The 20793-nt window shown below is 45.7% G+C and overlaps 1 protein-coding gene and 1 long non-coding RNA gene across 7 annotated transcripts in view; both read left to right on the top strand.

The window, feature by feature from the left end:
- The first annotated feature begins 674 nt into the window (after positions 1-674).
- Positions 675-9060, top strand: LOC149122777 (uncharacterized). 3 transcript variants are annotated; one of them, XR_016219190.1, is made up of 3 exons: positions 675-1333; positions 4009-4049; positions 5978-9060. It is a non-coding gene; the product is annotated as an uncharacterized LOC149122777 (long non-coding RNA). The 3 variants fall into 3 exon arrangements; XR_016219191.1 differs by having other exon boundaries at positions 4009-4074; XR_016219192.1 differs by lacking the exons at positions 675-1333; positions 4009-4049 and adding an exon at positions 1340-1955.
- Positions 9061-17562: 8502 nt separating this feature from the next.
- Positions 17563-20793, top strand: part of LOC149122776 (WW domain-containing adapter protein with coiled-coil-like) — a 51199-nt gene continuing 47968 nt past the window's right edge. For 2 of the 4 annotated variants that reach the window (XM_089311815.1, XM_089311809.1), the window contains exon 1: positions 17563-17731. In XM_089311815.1, coding sequence (XP_089167941.1) covers positions 17578-17731 — 154 coding nt within the window. In that variant the 5' untranslated portion in view covers positions 17563-17577. Of the gene's footprint in view, positions 17732-19323; positions 19422-20143; positions 20280-20793 lie in introns of those variants that run through there. The other 2 variants (XM_089311810.1, XM_089311811.1) reach the window with 2 other exon arrangements.

The following is a 20793-nucleotide window of genomic DNA, read 5'->3' as shown; positions in this document are numbered from 1 at the left end:
CCGCTGCCTGTGAAGAGTTAAAATTGTATGTGTGCGGGTGTAAAAAGTTAAGCTTAAGCTTACAGGTTTAAAACTTCCTGGTGCAGCTGTGAAAATAAGACAGAGTAAAGTAGCACCTTGACAGTAGGGACTCCATTTTGGAGCACTTGAGACTGCATTCTGGGAAAGCACCCCCACACCGTGAGACTCTGGTCTGAAACTATGATCTCAAATAGTCGGACAATAGCAGTGCACTACATCACCCTTGGCAACGCACAAAAACCCCCTAGCATGATTGCCCAAGCTTAAAAATAAAAAGGTTACACCTGGGTTACCTGGGCTAATAATGAAGATGTGATTTGTCTATGTCTTAAGATCATAATTGCTGATTGTAAGATTTTAGCAACCGCTTAGCAACCGTGTATTCTCTCCCTCCTCCCGATTTTGCGGTTTTTGCCTTTATAAACCCTATGCTGTAGTTCCTCACTGCTCCTTTGTCCTTGTCAGAGGGCCCCAACATGTTGGATCAATAAATTTAACCCTTTGCTGGTTGCATGAGAGAAAAAGTCTCTTGGAGTCGTTCCTTGGGCGGTGGGCTTTTTTGGACCCTAACATTTGGAGGTTCCACTGAGATCTGACTGCTTCTTGTGGACGCCTCCAATGGATATCTCTCGGGGTGAGTACGGCGCCTATTGTTTTGATTAAACGTGTACACTTTGATTTGTTGTTTGGTAAGGTTTGTTATTTGTTTGTAATCCGCAGCGTGGTTGTCGGGCTTGAGCGAGAGCTCCACCCGACTGTGGCGGGCAGACGTGCTCCAGAGCCACAGACCACATCCCAGGGGACGCCCCGGGAGAAAGGGAGAACTGGGGACGCCCAGTTCTGTTTGGTGGGTTGCCTGCAGTAGGGAAACAGACTGCAGAGACTCACGTTTTGTTTGTACTGCCGAAACTTTGGTATTTGATCGAGCTCGTTAGTCTTTTGTATTTGTATGGGACGCCATGATGGCTCCCGTTTGGTAGACACTTTGTGTGGTCCTTGTGTGCTGCTTCTCTATGCTATTTGTCTGTTTGTGTACATTGTGTTGTTTGCTAACATAGGCCAGACTGTGTCTACACCTTTGTCTCTAACTTTGAATCATTGGTCAGAGGTAAGGCACTAGGCACATAACCTTTCTTTGTCAGTCAAAAAGGTAAAGTGGCAGTCTTTCTGTGTCTCTAAATGACCTGCTCTCAGAGTGGATTGGCCCCCGGAGGGCTCATTCCATTTACCACTCATTAGCCGAGTGAAAGAGGCCGTTCTCCAGCCTGGCCGTCATGGGCACCCAGACGGGGATTTTAAGAAGACATCGAAGGTCAGTATTCCTTCCCTCAAGCGGGACCGGATCTGTGGAAGTGACCATTGAGTGTCCGGCACCCCACAGCTCTCCGAGAACGCGGAGTCCCCCCGGCCACGGCTTAGCTACAGCCGAAACTCCAGAGGGATTGTAAGGAATGGGAGGGAAATTAGGAAGGGCAGTTGGCTGAGAGCCTGGAGACCCCCTGAGCTCGCTTCAGCTTCCCGGCGGCCGGACTGCGACCCGAGGACCAGGTCTCTCTCTCGGAGGGACGCCTGGTCACGCTGCCTACTGCTACGCGAGCAGGGCTTAGCTTCGGTCGAGGCTAATATTGGCCCTTCAGGTAAACTCAGACAACTAGGTAGTGGGTAACCTTGAGCGATAGGAGATTTCAAACCCCACTCAGCCCCCAGACAGGAGGAGGTCATTGCTTTCTGCCTTCCTCCTCCTCCCGGGGGCTCCCTCCCCCACTCTTTTGCTCTCCTCATCTCCATTCCTATACCACTGGCCAGGAGAAAGGGAGAGGGAAATTCCACAAGTCTCTCCACCTAGGGAAAAGCTGTTACCTGTTACCTGTTACCTGTTAACCCTTTCCAACCTGGTAGAAAGTTTTCTGTCTTTGCAGCTTATGGTAGCTCTGGTGCGTCTTAAAGTTTTTTGTGAACTATTACTGTTGCTAAGCTTTGATTGCCTGAGGACTAAATCTGGAAAAAAGCTAAAGTTAACTATCTGTTGTAATTAACTGAGTGTCTGCAGTAGTCCTAATTGATCTGGCTTTGGTTAAATTATAGGAGGTTCCCAACACTCTTAGTAAAACGGCGCACCTACCCAACCCCACGGTTAGTCCTGCCAGGCCCTGGTGTGTGCAGTCTTCCCTGTAAATGGGGGAACACAGCCTTTCTCTGCACTCTATTGTAGTCCTTGTGGCCTGCCGCACCCAGGCAGGCATAGCCAAATATCTCTAGGCAGAGCCCCCATGCCAGGGCTGCTTCTTTTTCCTCTCCTGGAGGAATTTCCAATTCAATACCACTGCTGGCCTTACCTAAGGGAGCCAGAACCTTAAGCCATTAACCCTTTCCAACCTGATTAGTTTTTCTCTTTGCAGCTAATGAAAACCTAAACAATGGGTTCATATGCTGATAATCAGCTCTTTTCTGTGCTACTGTCCCTGATTCATCTGAGAGCGTTCACCTGTCTTGAAGGTTTCGCATTTTTCTATTGTCATTATGAGTCTTGATTGGGAAAACTACAGGGTGAAGTTTGTTTACATTGTTTATCTGTTTTTAACGTCTGAGTGATTACCCAACTGATCAGAAATGTACTAATTTTGGCTAAATGGTTTGACTCTCTGACAGCTTAAATTCTAAACCGAGTCTTCCAACTTTGGGCTTCCAGCTGGATCCCTGGAACTCTCAAAGAATGAGACTCTAAATTTGTTAAAGTAACAGCTGCTTGGGTCAATTCAAATTATATAAAATATATTAAAATTTTATAAATGGTGTTAGACCTATACTGTATTTATGTTTTTGCTTTCGAGCTAAAGTGGTCTTATAAAAATAAAAGTAAATTCTGTGTATACAAGCCTTTATGTTGTTAACTAAAGTAAGCCAATGCAGATTGGTTCAGAAAATTGAGGTAAAGCAAACACCCTTAGGTTTGCTCAGTGGCTTGCTTGCTCAGTTTTACATGTCTTTGATATGCTTTAAACTTGTTTTTCTTAATGAGGAAGATCTTTTCAAAGTTGTAAACATGCACTAGTGTTTGCTGTCCAGGAGGTGTTATCCTCATGTTACTTAAAAACATAAAAATGTAATTTTAACTTTTATTTCAGATAATGGTGTGGTATTCATTAATAACTCAGTGTCTTAAGTCATCTAGGCATCAGTGCTAAGTAAAACTTGGGAAAATATATTATATATACTTTTAACATCTCAAATTCGATAAAAAAACTGTTTTAGTTTGTTAACATGTATTCTCATAGGTTGTCCATACATGACAATTCTAGGCTATGTAAAAGTAACTACGGGTATAAAGTTTCAAAAGGTGTAAACAAGTCATAAAAATTTTAAAATGTTTACAATTTTAAAATATTGTTTACAGAGTTGAGTGCTAATGCCAAAATTACACTAACCTAAAGTTAAAGTCTGATCTTCTAACAATGGTTTTTTTTTTAAATGTGTACTAATGTTAGTAAATATCTAAAAATGGTCTAAGTCATAAATCTTGAAATCTGTTTTTGCAAAAACTGTAACGTCTATTTTAACAGTGTCTGCTTATTTGGTTACTCTGCCATTTCTAGAGTTAGGTCCTGTAAGCTCTTTTTTTGACTCTGTTAAATAATCCTAAATTATGTAAACTCATATACAAAGTTTTTTTTTTTTTATTTCTGGTTTATTCGACAACAAGAGACATAAAATTCATGTTAATCCATTGTGTACTCTACTGTCTCTGTTAAGTTATGGTTATGCAGCAGATGCTAGAAAACTGGGATCCAGAAACCCAAGAAAGCTCTAGTGTCCACAGGCTACACGGTAAATACCCGGAAGCCAAAGAATGGCAGAGACCTCTGCCACAATTTCTCCTCTAAGTCTGGCTACACAGTAAACACTGGTTAAACTGCCAGTTAAATCTAAAAGCCCAAAAAGTCAGGCTAGAGACCCAACTCGCTGCCTCACTTCTCTTTTCTCTTCCAGAAGGGAAGTTACTACTGTTCTGCAGGACTCTCCACTGTGATGTACGGTTTGATCCCCAGACCTTATGTAAGGGACAACTGACCTTTTCTGTAATAATGCCTGGCCACAGTATAGGGCCCCAAACAACAACAACAACAACAACAACAAAAAAGGCTAAACTATAAAATAATGTGACAACTAGATCAATTTTTTGGTGTAAAAAGTTACACTGACGACCTCAAAGTATGCAAGCAGGTCACCACAGTTGATCTTACCTAAAGGGTCATAGTTCTCCTCATGGGCACGGTCTTAACTCGCAGGAAAATACTAAGTGTCAGAATTTGCCCATGACCATAGTTTTTCTAGCTCACCCTGATATTTTAAAAAATCCCCAAAAATCAGGATTGGGTTGAGCACCCCCTTGACTGACATCATAGAGGCTGCCTCCTTGGTCTACTTTATTAAAGACCAGGAAAACGAGGAGCAAGCTAGCAGCAGAGGATAGGCTGCTTTACACGGTGATTGCCATCAAGGAGACCCAGCAAGGACAGTGCACCCCAAACGGCACCTGTTGCTGATATAAGGAGCCAGGGCATTGGGCAAGCAGCTGTCGTGACAGCAAATGCCTTCTGTCAGCCCTGCCAAGAGCACGGCCACTGGACACGGAACTGCCCTGGGTGTCAAAGGACTCCTGGTTCAGAAACGCTGACCCTGTGGCCCCAAGCTAAAAAGCCTTTGGCTCTGCCCAGCCTCTGTCCAGCTTCCAGCTCCAGCCACTGCTATTGAGGGGATGGCCTAGGGTCAGTGAAATGCAAGTTGCCTATTTCCATCAGCCTCCTATTCAGCTCTCCTCCTAGTCCAGCCATGTAATGCAAGTCAACAGGGTGCCTCCCTTAAAGGAGATTTGCATCTCTTTCAATTCTCTTCCAGCACCCCATGGATAGGTCTGGGGCTCACATACCCAGCCAGGCCTTAAAAGTCTATCCAATAACATTAAGCTTAGAAAGCCCTCCCTGCCAGTTCCTAAAAACAGGGCTTTCAGTAACAGCTAACTCAAATAGCCCTACACCGATTTGGACAGGTCCTCACTGAGGACTTGAAGGGCCTATCTCTTGAGGGGGGGTGCACAATAATCCATAATATAAATGGTTAAATGTAAATAATTCATTAGTCTGTCCTTTTCCCAGCCTGAGACTCTAGTCTTGTACATTGGCTTAACTTCCTAGCAAAACTGGCTACTAAATATCAAAAAAAAAAAAAATTTTGTCTCTGTGTCGCTCCCCCTCTTCGCGGAGGAACGACACAGGACCCTGCGCTGTTCTTTTGTCTGCTCGGCCCTTCCCGGGTTTGCTGCTGGTTCTTCCCGGGTTGGCTACCGTCCCTTCCACCTCCGTGGAAGGGCGGTTCCCCCTAGCCACTTTCCCCACTTCTGCGGGGGAGCGGCACACCACCGGCTGGCTCTCTCGGGGGCTGCACAGGTGTTCCTTCAGATAGATGTTCCTTTTAGATGTTCCTGGTGCATGTTGTCTCTCTCCTCCTTTATAGTCCTTTTCCACCAATCCCAACTCTGCTACCCACAATGCCGAGTACGCTGCTCTCCTCCAATCAGGAGCAGGTCCTGCAGTTTATTGATTGAACTGGAGGCAGCTGTGTAGAAGCTGTTTCTCCCTTCTCAGCGCCATATTGTGGGAGAGCAGATGCATAGAATAAGTCTTAATTCCAGTAACTTAGTCTAGTCCAAGTTGCTCCCAGTTGCTCCCCACATCTCTGGGTCAATCAGACTGGACAGGCACAAACCCAAATTTGTACTTTTCCTGGAAAAAGCCAAACAGCTCCAGGACCAGGCCAAGCAGGGCTGGGATTTCTGGCCTGACATCTGATCATGGAAATCCTGGCTATTTCCTCTCCTTGGCCCACTAACTTCTGCAATCTTGATGCTTCTCTTTGCACCGTGTGTTTTTAATGCCCCTGTTCGTTTTGTCTCTAACAGACTAAAAGCTGTTGAACTCCAAATGGTCATCAGGCAAGACTTCCAGCCCATTCCACTGGACGACTTGAGCAGCCCTCTGGACCGAGCAACACAGTCTTTCCAAGGCCACTGTTGCACACCATAAGACAGGTAGCAAGAGGAAATACCCAAATCCCCCTCGACGCCCACATGCCAGCTTTGAAGAAGTTACAGAAGACGGAACTCCATCCATAATCCCAAAGAATTTTGGGTATTACCTCTTGAGGGAAAAATATTAGGCAGAAAGTCAGTTATGAGCTTATGTGTGTGTGACATAAAGGCCTAATGTGTCCAGCATATGCATCTACATCTCAGTCATCCTGACAATGTTTCATGGGCAGCCTGGCCTTTGCATCCTGCCCTGCCCCCTTCTACCTGATAACCTGCCAGGTAGAGATCCCCGCCCCTTCTGCCTGACAAATCTTCCACAATCTCCCAGATGTAGCCCAGTATCTGCATTTCAGTATTACAGAACAGGCGGGGGTTAAATCTCATTTTCATGGGGGTGGTTTATGCACAGCCCTAAAAAAAAAAAAATGTTGTTTTTATGCCGACTAAACTGGGGTGGTTAGAAACTCCATGGCCAAACTCAGAAAATGACTGAAAAAACGGCAACGGGAGAGGGAAACTCAACAGGGATGGTTTGAGTCATGGTTCGGCCAGTCCCCATGGCTTACTACTCTACTGTCAGCCCTAACAGGACCCTTAATTGTTCTACTCCTAATTGTAACCATAGGACCTTGTGTGTTAAATAGACTCATCACCTTCGTGCGGGAACAAGTTAAAAATGTTAAACTCATGGTTGTAAGACAACAATATGTCACATTAAAAGAGACAAAAATGAATAATCTCTAAGATTAGAGATCCTCACAACAAGGAGTGGGGAATGAAGAGTTAAAATTGTATGTGTGCATACAAGATTGGCTGCTCCACTTCCAATCCAGCTCTCTGGTATGGCCTAGAAAACAGTAGACGATGGCCCAAGTGCTTGGGCCCCTGAACCTGCGTGGGAGAGCTAGAAGAAGCTCCGGGCTCCTGGCTTCAGATCAGAGCATCTCTGGCTGTTGAGGCTATCTGGAGAGTGAACCAGCAGTTGGAAGACCTCTCTCTCTCTGCCTCTGCTTCTCTATGATTCTGCCTTTCGAATAAAAAAAGATACTCTAATTTGGAGCCCAAAACTGATTAATGTAGGAGAGAAAAGGGGGAAGGACCGTGTCAATATTGAATAGATCAGAGGGAAAGAGATCTAGATCTACACAGGAATCAGCAGTTTTTGGCAAAGGATCAGACAGTGAGTATTTGTGGCTCTGTGAGCCACACATTGTCTCTGGTACATATTTTTCCCTCCAGCTATGTAAAAAATATGATAACCATTCTTAGCTCATGGGTTGTATGAAACAGTGACAGGATTTAGTTCAAGGGCCACAGGCAGGTAGCAGGCATCTGAGGTACTACACAAGAAGGGAGGCTGGTTTGAGACAGCGGCAGGGAGAGCATTCACAGTTGGTGTGTGCTAGGTAGTGAGCCGACAAGGAGACTGTGAGTGCGGAAGCGAATCCGGAGACAGAGGAGAGGCAGGAGGTCTCTTCTGATTGTTTCGTTTTGTCCAGGAAACAGAAAAAAAAAAAAACATGGAGGGCAAGATTTAAAGTAGAAAATGTTGGGTATTTTGAGAGGCTAACAGATGAGACAGTCTAAAGAAAGGGGGTACGGGGGAGTGCTGTGTCTGAATGTTTGTGTTTGGTATGTTGAACTCTTAACTCCCAAGGTGGTGGTAATTAGAAGGTAAGGCCTTTGGGAAGAGATTAGGCCCTGAGACTGGACCAGTCATGACCGGGATTAGTGCCCTTATAAAAGAGGTCCAAGAGAAATCCCTCATCCCGTCCAGCGTGTGGGGACACCATGAGAAGGTGGCATTTATGGATCAGAAAGTGGGTCCTCATGAGATAGCCAAGCTGTTGGCTCCTTGTTCATGGACTTCCCAATCTCTAGAACTATAAGAAATAAAGCTCAGGGGCCAGTGCTGTGGCGTAGCGGGGGAAGCCACCACCTGCAGTGCCAGCATCCCATATGGGCACTGGTTCAGGTCCCGGATGCTCCACTTCTGATCCAGCTCCCTGCTAATATGCCTGGGAAAGCAGAGGAAGATGGCCCAAGTCCTTGGGCCCTTGCGCCCATGTGGGAGACCAGGAAGAAGCTCCAGGCTCCTGGCTTCGGATCAGCCCAGCTCTGGCTGTTGTGGCCATTTAGGGAGTGAACCGGAGGATGGAAGACTCTCTGACTCACTCTCTCTCTCTCTATCTCTCCCTTTGCTTCTCTGTAACTCAGCCTTTCAAACAAATAATTTTTTAAAGATTTATTTATTTATTTGAAAGGCAGAGTTACACAGAGAGAGGAGAGGCAGAGAGAGAGAAAGAGAGAGCGAGAGACAGAGAGAGAGAGAGAGGTCTTCCATCTGCTGGTTCACTCCCCAGATCTCTGCAATGGCCAGAGCTGTGCTGATCTGAAGCCAGGAGCCAGGAGCCTCCTCCGGGTCTCCCACACGGGTGCAGGGGCCCAAGCACCTGGGCCATCTTGTACTGCTCTCCCAGGCCATAGCAGAGAGCTGGATTAGAAGAGGAGCAGCCGGGACTAGAACTGGCACCCACATGGGATGTTTTGCCACAGTGCTGGACCTTCAAATAAATAATTTTTTTTTTATTTTCAACTTTTTTTTTATATTTTTTTAAACTTTTATTTAATGAATATAAATTTCCAAAGTACGACTTATGGATTACAATGGCTTCCCCCCCATACCGTCCTTCCCACCCACAACCCTCCCCTTTCCCACTCCCTCTCCCCTTCCATTCACATCAAGATTCATTTTCGATTATCTTAATATACAGAAGATCAGCTTAGTATACATTAAGTATGGATTTCAACAGTTTGCTCCCACACAGAAACATAAAGTGAAAAATAATAGATGGTTTTTTTTAAATGATGATGAAATCAGAGCAGACCTATTGTCATGTTTAATCCCAGTGAGAGTCAAGTTGGGAATTGATAATTTCTTTTTTTTTTTTTTTCACAGAGGATCAGTTTAGTATGCATTAAGTAAGGATTTCAACAGTTTGCACCCCCATAGAAACACAAAGTGAAATATATTGTTTGAGTACTCGTTATAGCATTAAATCTCAATGTACAGCACATTAAGGATAGAGATCCTACATGAGGAGTAAGTGCACAGTGACTCCTGTTGTTGACTTTACAAATTGACACTCCTGTCTATGGCATCAGTAATCTCCCTATGGTCCAGTCATGAGTTTCCAAGGCTATGGAAGCCCTCTGAGTTCTCCGACTCTTATCTTGTTTAAATAAATAATTTTTTTAAAAAAGAAATAAATCTCTGTTGTTTACAAGCTACCCAGTTTGTGGATGTTTTACTGTAGCGACCTAAATGGATGAAGACAGGAAGAGTGAATAAACTTGAAGAAAAAGTAGAAATTGATTGGCAGCATTTTTATGTCACATTAAGTTTCTGTTCATGAATTTAAAGTGAGACCCTCACATGTTTCTGAGTCACATTCCACTACAAGAGGAGCAAGAGTGAACAGATGAACATTGGTTAGAGTCCTGATTTTGCTGGAAGGATAAACTGAGAAAGGAAATCAAGAGAGTATTCAGGGGCTGGCACTGTGCTGTAGTGGATAAAATCACCAGCCATATGGGATACTGGTTCCAGTCCTAGCTGTTCCAATTCTGATCCAACTCCCTGCTAATGTGTCTGGGAAAGAAACGGAGAATGGCCCAAGTGCTTGGGCCCCTGCACCCTGTGGGAGACAAGGAGGAAGCACCTGGCTCCTGGCTTCAGCCTGGTTCAGCTTTGGCTGTTGTGGCCATTTGGGGAGTGAATCAGAGGATGGAAGATCTCTATATCTCTCCCTTTCTATAACTCTGTCTTTCAAATAAATAAATGAATCTTTAAAAAAAGAAAGAAAAAAGAAATGTTTCTCATTAGGCTGCTCTCAGCGAACAGTTAAGAGGTCATTGTATAGACAGAAGATGGTGTCTTAGATGAGACTGGTAGTAGCAGATCAGAGCAACTGAAATAGTGAGCACTACTTAGGAAGTAAAATAAATGGACTCAGCTCTCTGCTGTGGCCCTGGAAGGCAGTGGAGGATGGCGCAAGTGCTTGGGCCCTGCACCCGCATGGGAGACCAGGAGGAAGCACCTGGCTCCTGGATTTGGATTGTCACAGCGTGCTGGCTGTAGCGGCCATTTGGGGAGTGAACCAACAGAAGGAAGACCTTTCTCTCTGTCTCTCTCTCACTGTCTAACTCTGCCTGTCAAAAAAAAATATCAATGGACTCTAATGATGAATGGGATAAGGTGTGTAAAGCAGAAGCAACAAGGATGATGTCTACAGTTCTGCAATGTTGGCTACCACCGTTACCTAAATGTGAACACTTTCATCACTCAAAAAACAAACACCATATTCATTCAGCAGCAGCCCCTCATTCCTGTCTCTCCACAGCCACTGGAACCCACTAATCTGCTTTCTGTCTGTAGCTTTGACTACTTTAGCCATTTCATGTAAATGGAATCTCACACTCTGTGGCTTTTAAGTGTCTGGCTTCTTTCACTTGGCAGGTTTTCAAGCCTGATCCATGTTGTAGCATATATCAGCACTTCACTGTTATTTATGGCTAAGTAATATTCCACTGTATGCATATACCATGATTTGATTACTCATTCATCTCTTGATGGGACATTTATGCTGTTTCTACTTTTTAGCTACTATGAATAATACCACTATAAGTATTCACATGCCAGTTTTTGTTTGAATATGTTTTCTATTCTCTTCAGTATACATTTAAGAGATCTGCTGTGACATACTGCAATTCTCTGAAATTCTGAGGAACTTCCAGAGTGGTCTGCATAGCCACTGCATCTTTTTACTCTCTCACTAGCAATTTATGAGACTCCCAGTATTCCACATCCTTACCAACACTTTTAATTGATAGTCATCCTAGTAAGTGTGAAGTGGTTTCTCATTGTGGTTTTGATTTGCATTTCCCCAACCAGCAATGATGATGAGCATCTTTTCTTGTATCTGTTAGCCATTAGAATATTTTTTGGGGGTGGGCCGGCGTTTTGACAGTTAAGCCATTGCTTGTGACACTGGCATCTGATATTGGAGCACCATTTTGAGCCCTGGAACCTGGCTGCTCTGCTTCTGATCCAACTTCCTGATAATGTATGAGGGAAGGCAGCGGAAGACAGCTCAAGTGCTGGGGTCCCTGCCACACACATGTGAGACCAGGATGCAGTTCTTGGTTCCTGGCTTCAGCCAAGCCCAGTCCTAACTGTTGTGGCCATTTGGGGACTGCAACTGCAGATGGAAGATATTTTTCTTCTCTCTCTGTAGCTCTTCCTTTCAAATAAATGAATCTTTAAAAAAAATTTCTGGGGGGCCAGCACTGTGATGTAACAGATAAAGCCACCACATGCGGTGCTGGCATCCCATATGGGCGGTGGTTTGAGATCCGGCTGCTCCACTTCTGATCCAGCTCTCTGCTGTGGCCTAGGAAAGCAGTAGAAGATGGCCCAAGTCCTTGGGCCCCTGCGCCTGCATGGGAGACCTGGAAGAAGCTCCTGGCTCCTGCCTCCTGGCTTCGAATCTGGTGCAGCTCCAGCCATTGCGGTCAACTGGGGAGTGAACCAGCAAATGAAAGACCTCTCTCTCTCTCTGTCTTTCCTTCTCTCTGTGTGTAACTGACTTTCAAATAAATAAATAAATCTTTAAAAAAACTTTTTAGAGAAAAATATGTTCAAGTCTTTTGTTCATTTCTTTTTAAAGATTTATTTTATTTATTTGACAGGCAGAGTTACAGAGAGGTAGATACAGAGAGAGAGGTCTTCCATCTGCTGGTTCACTACCCAGATGGCCAGAACAGAGCTGTGCCGATCTGAAGCCAGGAGTCAGGAGCTTCCTCCAGGTCTCCCATGCTGGTGCAGGGGCCCAAGGACTTGGGCCATCCTCCACTGCTTTCCCAGGCCACAGAAGAGAGCTGGATTGGAAGAGGAGCAGCCAGGACTAGAACCGGCTTCATATGGGATGCCGGTGCCCCAGGCCAGGGTGTTAACCTGCTGAGCCACAGCACCAGCTCCTTGTTCATTTTTTTTTTAAAAGATTTATTTATTTATTTGAAAGGCAGAGTTACAGAACAGAGGCAGAGAGAAAGAGGAAGCAAACCAGCAGATGGAAGATTCTCTCTCTCTCTGTAACTCTTTCAAATAAACAAATAAATCTTAAAAAAAAAAAAAAAAGAAATGCAGGTTGTCATCTTCAAAGCTGCTGCTGGGCTGGGCAGGTGAGTTAAATGATGCAAAGCTCTCCTCTGAGAGAGAGATATAAGTCATCCTTTTCTTAAGCGTCTGCCTGGTCACTGCAAACCTCTGACTAGTTTCCAGAGCTCACTCAGGGTTGCCTCTGACAATTTTTGCCAATTATTTATTTTGCAGGAGGATGGACTCATGGATCCCTACTTTATGCTGACACTTCTCTACTTTGTGAGAAACTTCAACAGACGGTAATGGAGTAAAAGAGGATGAAGGGATTACAGGAACAGTTGGAGAAGTCAGAACAAAATAAGGACCATGTTGTACCACAGAAGCCAAGTGAGAAGGGCAATGCAGAGAGAGTAGATGTTAGTGTCAAATACTCTGAGTTCAGGGATGGGTGTTTTGTGAACTAGTTAAGATGCTGCTTGGGATGCCTGCATCCATCATGTAATATCTGGGCTTCAAGTCCTGACTCTACTTCTGATTTCCAGCTTCCTGCCAGTGCCCTGTGAGGCAGTGGGTAATGGTTGAAGCAGCTGGGTCCCTGGCAGCCATGTGAGAGAACTAAGTTGAGTTCCAGGCTTTCACTTGGCTCACCCCCAGCTGCTGCATGCCTTTAGGGCATGAACCTGCAGATGAGAGATTTGTCTCTTAACTCCCGTCTGCTGACTTCTGTCTCTCCATCCCTCAAAACAAATACAAATAAAAAGCCTGCCACTTTGAGTTCAGGTAGGAAAAAAACTGAAAAATGTCCACTGAACACAGGTAGAGAAGTCATTTGTGACTTTATGTCTTGAGGGAGTGATATCAACACTTGGAACAGGACAACTGTGAGGCACACGGGACTGTCCTAGGCATTGCTATATGTTGCCCTCCAACAAGCAAGTGACATCATCCCTCCATCCCTCCTGGACAACAGGCAAGTAGCATCGCTCACCCTTGGTCATACTGAAAATACACAAGTGATAACCAATAAATACCACCACACATTCCCAAATGGCTCCTGAAGACTCAGCACTGCCTTTTGAAGAGCTGCTGCCTTGGGAAATCTGGTTTCGTGGTTATGGGGCAGATGTCCACTGCAGGGACTTCAACTATGAACAGAGGAGTGCAGAATTAAACCGGACAAGACTTGGTGGAAGTCTGGCAGAAGGAAGGAAGGTGAAAGGGTAGTAACTGGCTGGGGGCAATAGGAAAGTTTTTTTTTTTTTTTTAAAGATTTATTTTACTTATTCAAAAGGCAGAATTAGAGAGAGGCAGAGAAAGAGAGAGGTCTTCTTCCATCTACTGGTTCACTCCCCAAATGGCCACAATGGCCAGAGCTGAGCTGAACCTAAGCCAGGAGCCAGGAGCTTCTTTTGGGTCTCCCATGTGGGTGCAGGGGCCCAAGCATTTGGGCCATCTCCTACTGCCTTTCCAGGCCATAGCAGAGAGCTGGATGGGAAGTGGAGCAGCCGGGACTTGAACTGGCCCCAAGGAAGGTTTTTTTTTTTTTTTTTTTTTTTTTTTTTTTTTTGACAGGCAGAGTGGACAGTGAGAGAGAGAGACAGAGAGAAAGGTCTTCCTTTTTGCCGTTGGTTCACCCTCCAATGGCCGCCGCTGCAGCCGGCGCACCGCGCTGATCCTGGCAGGAGCCAGGAGCCAGGTGCTTTTCCTGGTCTCCCATGGGGTGCAGGGCCCAAGCACCTGGGCCATCCTCCACTGCACTCCCTGGCCATAGCAGAGAGCTGGCCTGGGTTTTTTAAACACAGGATTCAACATGTTGAAGATCTAATGGAAATGAGCCAAAGGAAAGGAGAGCCTGCATATACAAAAGAAGGGAGAAGTGGTACCAGAAGGCGACTGAAGGGGCACAAGGCAAGCACAGCTGACACAACCGGCCGTAGACAGGAGCCCAACTCCTGCCTTGAAACAGCAACCTTAAGACAATGCTGGAGCGTCTGTACTGGCTCGCTGTTTCCTTTCTGACCATGCAGACTGTTCTTTTTTTTTAAGATTTATTTTTATTTATTTGAAAGACAGTTACAGAAAGAGAGAGAGAGAGAGAGGTCTTCCATCTGCTGGTTCACTCCCCAATTGGCAGCAATGGCCGGAGCTGCACCAATCAGAAGCCAGGAGCCTCCCCTAGGTCTCCCACATGGGTGCAGAGGCCCAAGGACTTAGGCCATCTTCTACTGCTCTCCCAGGCTATAGCAGAGAGCAGGACTGAAAGTGGAGAAGCTGGGACTAGAACCGGCGCCCATATGGGATGCAGGCACAATGATCTGTCTTTAGAGCTACTTCCTGCTGACACGGGGCAACAGGTACTCTCTGCTGGCATGGGGCGATGTCTCAAGCCATTGTCTCCTGGGTGGGAGCTGAGTATATCCCTGTAGCAGCATTTGGTTGACCAAGCAGGCTAATTTTTAATGTGATAATTTTATATGGCCTGTGAATGATGCTATAAATATCCAAAAGGCCCTCGGCAGAAGACAGGCTCCCCACCTCAGCAAGATCCTTTATAATCGGGTCTCCTGACCTCCTTTCCTAGCACTGCCCCCCTCGGTTATGACCCACCAAGCACAGAACTTCCCTGATTGTTCCTGCAGACAGGAAGCTCATTCCTGCTACAGCACCTTCACCAGGCGCTCTCTCTGCAGCCATCCACGAAGGTTTCCAGCGTTCCACCTTCATGTGTTCACTCAACTGCCACCTGTTCAATGAGTATGCTATTTAAAATATTACCCCTCAATCCCACCTTTCCTCCCACTCCACTGTTGCCTGTAGCACACGCTCCTGTCTAAATTAGTTATCTTAGGACTGACTTTTCCCACTGGAATATAAGCTCCAGGAAGGCAGAGTCCTGTTTGTGTTGTTCAAGGACATATACCCAGCACACAGTGGGTGCACAATAAATGTTGGCTGAGTAAACAGATGGGTGAGTATAGATAATCTGTATAGTTCAAAAGCAAGAAGAAAGGGGCCAGCATTGTGGTGCAGCGAGTAGCCTATATTACAAGTTCAAGTCCTGGGGGTTCCACTTCGGATCCAGTGCCCTGTTAACACACCTGGGAAAGTGCCTGGACCCCTACCACTCACATGAGACCCGGATGGAGTTCTAGGTTCCTGGCTTTGGCCTGACCCAGCCCGGACTGTCACAGGAGGAGTGAACCAGTGGAGAGATTTGTTTCTCACCCTCTCTCTGTTGCTCTGCCTTTCAAATGAATAAATCCTCAAAGTAAATTAATAAAATCCAAGCAGAAAGAAATTTCCATTTGGGACTTGTTTGGGAGGAGGTAAGTGACATTTTCTGAGTGAAGGTCATGAAGTGAGGGAGATAGGCTTAGGGAGAAAAGTCTGAAAAACTTCGAGATCGCCTGGTGGTGCTGAGGGTCCATCTGAGTGTGATGAACCAGAGACTGTTACGGGATCAGTCCAATCTACCATCTGCTAGTCCACAGCACGTGCAACTGCTTAGAGACCCTGACATGGTGAACAGCTGGGTTAATTCAGGCTGAAGTTTTGCCAGAGGCAGAGGGTTTAGAGCTTGGCTTTTTTTTTTTTTTTTTTTTTTTTTTTTTTTTTTTGCCAGGCAGAGTTAGACAGTGAGAGAGAGAGAGAGTTATAGACAGTGAGAGAGAGAGACAGAGAGAAAGGTCTTCTTTCCGTTGGTTCACTCCCCTAATGGCTGCTATGGCTGGTGCTATGCCGATCTGGAGCCAGGAGCCGGGTACTTCCTCCCGGTCTCCCATGCAGGTGCAGGGACCCAAACATGTGGGCCATCCTCCACTGCCCTCCCGGGCCACAGCAGAGAGCTGGACTGGAAGGGAGCAACCGGGACTAGTACCCTGTGCCCCAACTGGGACTAGAACCCAGGGTGCCAGCACCGCAGGTGGAGGATTAGCCAAGTGAGTCACGGCACTGGCCCTAGAACTTGGCTCTTAATCCTGGCGAATCTTTAGTATCACCTGGGAGAAGTTAAAAAAAAAACAACGGCCAGTTTGGTAAACCCAACTGTGATCATTACGGCCAACACATGAGTCAGTAAGTCCCGCAACGTCTGCTGTTATTTATGTTATCCCTGCCTGTGTGGGTTCACCACACATGGATAGGGGTGCTGTTCTGGAGGTTTTTAGTCCCCTTTTCTAAATGGGAACTTTTGTTGCTGTTGTCTTAGTCTTTCTCCTTAGGACACTTCACACTACAAACCTGTGAACCCAAAGCCTCTTCTTTTAGTTACGTATGAATATTGTTTAGTCAAAATATAAACTCGCTAAAAGCAGAGACCAAGTGACTTAGGTTAACACTTTATTTCTAAGACCTGATGATTGTGCTTTAATACAATTTTTCTGAACGAATGGTAACCACCAGCAGCGGGGCATGTATTTTCTCAGTACTGTTACTTATCCAATTTCACTTCTTTTTCACCTGCAATGCTATATCCTGTCAAGTTCAGACAGGAGGAGGAACAGCCTCTGAGAACCCAACACGTTGCCCGAAGTCACACTGCTGGTGAGTCAGAATGAAGCCAGAGCTCAATTCTGATACTAAAACCCACGTTTTTAATCAATATGTTATGCTGCGTTTGATAGGAAGCTAAGGATGGAGACAAAAAGAGAAATGAGAAAGAAGTAGGTGGAAATTTCCAAGAATGCATCCTTATTTTGTGGCCCTTTGGCAACTGCAGCAAAATTTGGTATCAAGTCCCTTTCACAGCTGGAGGCCCGATTCTCCCCCCGGTAGGATCACACTAGAATCTTGGTCACCTGCAGCAAACATGTGGCTCTTCCCCTCTCCAGGAAGATGTGTTAATCTACTGGCTGAAATACAGGTTTGTGCTCACTTGCAAGCTTGGTACCTCTCATTAGATAAGCTATCCACTACCCTGCTTACAACTTGGTACATATGCGAATTTATGTAAGTTTTCAAATATTATGTTGCAATGCCATATTTTGCTTACACATAACCCAGCTTTTCCCCATCCTATTTATGAGGCCAGGACTGGATTTTGGTCTTTTATAAAGCAAGCATAAATAGACCATATGCCTTTTCCTCTTGAGAACTCTAATACTTTACTTTTCCTTTTAATAAGCAAATGTCCTCTCATTCAACAAATATTTATCTGGTGTCGAATGGAGTGTCCATTGCAGTGGGAGACAAATGAATTATGTAACATGTTATGTGGTAAATGGTATAAGAAAAATACAGCAGGGTGAGGGAGCAAAGGTGGTGGGGAGCCATTAGATAGTCTCAACAAAGACCTTTCTGACAAGGTGAGATGTCAACAGATACCTGGGTAACCATAGGAGCCAAGCAGTTACCAACGGGAAGAGCACTGCAGACAGAGGAATGGAAGTGCAAAGATCCCAAGGAGGAGGGTTGCTTGGTACACTGGAGAAACAAGGAAAAGAATGACCCAATAAAAGTCCCAGGTAAGGAGTCAAAGCTAACAAGGCTTGGGAAGTTTACAAAAAGCCTATGGGCCATCACTAGAACTTTGCTTTTTGTTCTGGAAGAGACAGGAAGCTCCTGGTAGATTTTAAGATAGCAATGATACTTTAAAAATTTACTTATTTTGGAAGTCACAGAGAGATCTTCCACCTGATGGGACTATCTCCAGATGGCCGCCAAGGGCCAGGATGAAGCCAGGAGCCAGGAGCTTCATCCAGGTCTCCCACATGGGTGGCAGGGGCCCAAACACTTGGACCGTCTTTTGTTGCTTTATCAGCTCCAGCAGGGAGCTGGATCAGAAGTGGAGCACCAGTTGGGACACGAATCAGTGCCCATATGGGACGCTGATATCACAGTCAATAGCTCTACCTGCTATGCTACAATGCTGGCCCTGTAACACGCATTATTTGCCTTTTAAAGTGATCACAGTGACCTCAGTGTGATGGAGCGGACCACTTAGAAGCAAGGGTAGAAGTGGGAGCCTTTGCCATGGTCCAGGTGTAAGATGACAGAAGCTTGGTCAGGAGTGAATGTGAAGGTGATGGTCAAGAGAAGTCAGATTCTGGTAATTCCAGCAGGATTTGCTGATGGAGTTGATTGGAGATGTCAATTAGATGGCTCCTGGGTTGTTAGCCTCAAAAGGACAAAGCTGTCATTTCATGGGGGTAGGGAAGACCTGAGGAAAACTTGTTTTGGATCCATTACATTTGTAATGCCTGTTAGACAGTCAGGCAGTGCTGCATGTAGGCAGTTAAGTGTGAACCTAGTGTTCAGGGGCCTGGTTGTGGGCTGGAGTCAGCGTGGGTTTCCCCCAGCCAGAGATCTGAATGGTCCTGCCTGGGGAGAGAACAAGAACACACACAGTGCAAGCTGTGAGACTTGGATCCTGGGACTCTGGCACTTACAGGCTGGAAAATGAGGAATAACCAGCAAGGACACTAAAAACAGCCCTTTAGGAAGGAAGAGAAGCCCGAGAGAGAGAGAACGGGATCTTGGCAGGCAGCATAAGGGCTTCACAAAGAAAGTTAGCAGTTGTGTCGAATGCTGCACACAAGTGAAGTGAGATGAAGCCTGGAAACAGAAATCAGGCCTGAGAACATGGAAGATACTGAAGATCTGCAGCAGGTTCAGGAATGTGGGAACAAAGCCACATCGTGTGGGCCGGACAGAGTAAAAGTGGAGATGAGTATTTCAGTAGAGAAGGTCGCAGAGCCATGTGTTGATATGTGGTGGGAGTTACGGTTCAAAAATGTTTTTTTTTTTTTTTTAAAGGTGGTAGCTGGTAGAAAACGTTTAGAAGGGAGTGGAAGGGATCCAATTGAGAGGAAAAGAAATCCCTGAGAAAAGTTGATGATTCTAAGAGTCAAATGCAACAAAGTGGCCAGACTGGTCTTACTCTTACCCAGTTACTGTAATCATGTCGCAAGGCTGGTACAGGTAGTTACTGCTTTCTGATTTCTTCTGTCTTCCTGGAGATCTAAGAAGCAAGATAATGAACTACAAGTGAGGAATGAGGTTTTGGCAGGTTTAGAAGACGAGAAACAGCTGGTGAGGAGGGCAAGGTAAATGGATTTGTGCAATAAAGCCTGGAGGGATGAGGAACCCAAGGAGCTCACTTCAGAGAGAGTATGCTTGTGTGTTCTCCCCGTCAAGTTCACCTGCTCTGTGCAGGTACCCATGCTGCAGAGAACTGACTAGGGTTGTGATTCAGGCAGGTAAAATGGAAAAGAGGAGTTGAGAGTTTTGTTAGCTACTCAGGCCACTCTCCTGGGCCACAGCAGAGAGCTGGACTGGAAAAGGAGCAGCCAGGACTAGAACCTGGCGCCTATATGGGATGCCGGTGCCACAGGCGGAGGATTAACCAAGTGAGCCACGGCTCCTGCCCCACAATGTCTTTTTTTTTTTTTTAAGACTTTATTTGAGAGGCAGAGTTACAGGATGTAGAGAGAGGGAGAGACAAAGAGAAAGGTCTTCCATCCACTGGTTCATTCCTCAAATGCCTGCATTGGCCGGAGCTGGGCCAATCCAAAGCCAGGAGCCAGGAACTTCTGGACCTCCCAAGTGGGTCCAGGGACCCAAGTACTTCTACTGCTTTCCCACGCATGTTAGCAGGGAGCTGGATTGGAATTGGAGCAGCTGGGACTCGAACCATTGCCCCTTTGGGATGCTGGTGGAGAATTAACCTGCTATGCCACAATGCTGGCCACGCTTACTGCTTTCATACCATCATTAAGTTGAGGAACACTCAGCCAGTTTAGTGCAAAAGCAGCCTTGGGTAGTATGTAAATGAGTGACCAGGATTGGCTAGTGTAGACCTTGTCTGCCTCTTCTGTAGAGAGAAAAGAGAGTGAGCTGGGGATTAATCATCCCTGTGTTACTTCAGGTGTTCAAGGTTAGGGCTGTGAAGAGAGACTAGCAAGAGACTGAGATGTGGCCAGGTGACTAGGATGGGAGCAGTACCTATGGACGTCGTAAACTGTTGATGTTTGTTTCAAAAGGGGAATGGAGAAGAATGCGATGGCTGCAGTGGTATGTGGATTAAAGAAAAGTGTTCCTTTTGTTTTTCTTTTTTATGGCAACTGCTGTCAGCATACTCATGTGCTGATGGAGCAGATCCTGAAGAGAAGTTGCTGGGTTGGCAGGAGGGGGCACAGTTGCTGGAGAAATGTCACTGAGACTTAGTACACAATTAAAGGGTTGGCCTTAGATTGGAGCATTCACAGTTTGTTGATAATAAGAAGGCGGCTGTTTACTATTATAGTGTATATGCTGATGATTATTTACCATTTACTTAATTATAGCTGAAGAACTCAACTCCATTAAAGATAAGCACCATTTTAAAATTACCCGTGGGAAAGCTTATTCAAGGTTATAGTTGGGGCCAGCGCCGCGGCTCACTTGGCTAATCCTCCGCCTGCAGCACTGGCACACCGGGTTCTAGTCCCAGTTGGGGCACCGGATTCTGTCCCAGTTGTCCCTCTTCCATTCCAGCTCTCTGCTGTGGCCCAGGAGTGCAGTGGAGGATGGCCCAAGTTCTTGGGCC

This window comes from Oryctolagus cuniculus, chromosome 13 (assembly GCF_051225735.1).
Source record: "Oryctolagus cuniculus isolate XC-2025 breed Fujian yellow rabbit chromosome 13, ASM5122573v1, whole genome shotgun sequence".
Taxonomy (NCBI): Eukaryota; Metazoa; Chordata; class Mammalia; order Lagomorpha; family Leporidae; genus Oryctolagus; species Oryctolagus cuniculus.
Note: the sequence above shows the minus strand (reverse complement) of the source record. Positions and strands in the feature narration are given on the sequence as shown.